General features: G+C 48.9%; 1 protein-coding gene across 1 annotated transcript in view; it reads left to right on the top strand.

The window, feature by feature from the left end:
* The first annotated feature begins 527 nt into the window (after positions 1–527).
* Positions 528–2377, top strand: part of LOC132446804 (protein sidekick-2-like) — a 64432-nt gene continuing 62582 nt past the window's right edge. Inside the window, exon 1 of the mRNA XM_060037268.1 lies at positions 528–1464. Coding sequence (XP_059893251.1) covers positions 1323–1464 — 142 coding nt within the window. The 5' untranslated portion in view covers positions 528–1322. The remainder of the gene's footprint in view (positions 1465–2377) is intronic.

Here is a 2377-nt window from a genome sequence, read left to right as displayed (position 1 = left end):
CTGCTGACCCCCACGCTGCTCTGTAAGCAGCAGCCGGGCTAGACATGAACCATTTAAAAAAAATAATACAGGATTTGCAAAGTTACGGCCTACATGCATGTCCCTGTCCCCTGCCCACGGAGTCATTCTGCAAACACAGGCTAATCCTCTCTGCTCTTTCCTCTTCATTTTCTCTCTTCACTGTTTTATGCCGCTCTCTCGTAGTAGTTGGATATAAACATCACACCACTGGTTCTCTTAACAGGGTGCATCTGCCCTCGATATCCATTGTCATGTAGATCTTTAATAACGTTTCTTTGAATAAAATGCTTTCTCACAACGATACCTTCTAGTTTACATCTCATTTTAAAAGAAGACACAAATCATTTAATAGTACCCAATCGGCTGCTTTTTGAAGAAGAAAAAAAACACCCGAAATGCTTGCTTCTCCAAATTGCAGAATGTGTTCAACGACCGCCTGGTAGGCTACCACCACTACTATAGGAAATTGTGTTTTATGCTTCGCCGCGTGGTGGCAACCTGCACTACACTCTCCCGACGCTGCTCGCATCACATCGGGTCACACCGACTCAAGGAACCGGGTGCAAGGCTTCTCTCTGTGAAGCACATCAGCGGTGCCTCTCCTCCTCCTCCTTCTCCTCCTCTTCCTCCTCTGCTCCCCCGTAGCAGCAGCCATGCCGGTGTGACTACTTCAAGTTTTTCCTCTACTACTGAGCAGATTCCCCCCCCCAACTCTCCCCTCCCGCAGTGTTCAGCGGCAGCCGTCCTCCTGAAGACCCGTTAGTCGAGCTGGTCGCGTTAGGCGCATCATGGAAGTTAGTTCACCGTGAGACTCAACACTGGTGGCGCTGGCGAAGGCTTTTATAAGGTTGCTGTTTGAAGCTCGCGGGCGATTCGGTAGGAAAACCAAGTCGAAGGAGACTGAAAGTGTGCAGAATTGTCCTCCAGGACCGAGTGGCAGAAGTATCGACAGACGACAGCCGTTATCCGCTCCTCTATACAGGTGGAGAGAGAGACAGAGCGAGAGAATTGGACCGGGCATTCGAACCTGAACGGTATTAGCTGATTAGAAATTTCCTTTCTGGACTGTTCGGCATCTGCTGAGGTTGTTTGAGGCAACAAACCGTCTCCTACTTGGAACTGAAACCTCTCATCGTGCCTGAAAATACTTTTTTTCGGACGCCGGCTCGAGCACTTTTGCCCCTCTGCTTGCGCCCCGTGCTGCTGTTTGGCGCTCTGCTCGCGGGAGACGACTCGAGCCCCGACGCCGCGTGCGGACCACTGCCCCGGAGCGGAACGCGTGTACGACCCGAGAGCGCAACATGTCTGGAGCGCGTGGGGCAGATGCCGTCCACCTCACCTGCTTCTTCCGGACACCAAGCGGGGACCATGCCGGCGGACAGATGTGGCGCCTCACGTGGATTGTATTTGTTTCCCTGTTTATTTACGGCACATCAGCACAAGGTAAGATACCCGCCGGGGATACTGTTGGAGAGACACGGGGTGCCATCTTACCAGGCCTTAACTCCATAGCTTACAAGTTCTGGGCCTGGACATGTTTCATTTTGAGGATCGTTTGGAGTTGTAGATTACTGCTGGGTAGGATATCTGATGTACCCATTCATCTCGTATGCTTACGCACGTACACACTCACATAAGCGCTCGCGCATGCACGCAAACAAAATCGCGCGCGCATTCTGGCACGCACACCCACCCACCCAGCAGACACACACACACACACACGCACACGCACACAAACACTTAAGCGCGCGCACACACACACACACACCACACACACACACACACACACACACACACACACACACACACACCACACACACACACACACACACACACACACACACACACACACACACACACGCACACGCACACACAAGCGTGCACACTGAACTCGCGCGCTTATTTCTCAGTGCTTACTGCTCTTTCAATTTATGCGGTACATGGTGACCATGAACTTTACAATTATGCCATTTATGTCACTGAGATGCGTATTACGCATCTCAGGTCAGACTCGGGTCAATTTATATGATACATACTGAGTATATATCTATATATATATCGATACATATATATATTATATACTATAGCCTACTTACTTATAGGCTTACATTGGAAAATGACCATATCCCAAATTTGACAGACGTGTTATTTTGGCAGTTGAATCTTTTCGTTTTACGCAAATTATATATAAACTTAGTTGGAGCAATTAGGCCTATATTTGTTGTTCGTACAGTATGCTATTAGATAGTCATTACAGGCCCACCTGTGGAAAATGCTAACTTGATTTATACGTACTATTAATTAATCAAGCCATCCCGTGGTGATGGATGTTTGCACAGCAAACAAACATCTGCAC

Source organism: Gadus macrocephalus, chromosome 18, assembly GCF_031168955.1.
Source record: "Gadus macrocephalus chromosome 18, ASM3116895v1".
Classification (NCBI taxonomy): domain Eukaryota; kingdom Metazoa; phylum Chordata; class Actinopteri; order Gadiformes; family Gadidae; genus Gadus; species Gadus macrocephalus.
This window is presented reverse-complemented; position numbering and strand designations above follow the sequence as displayed.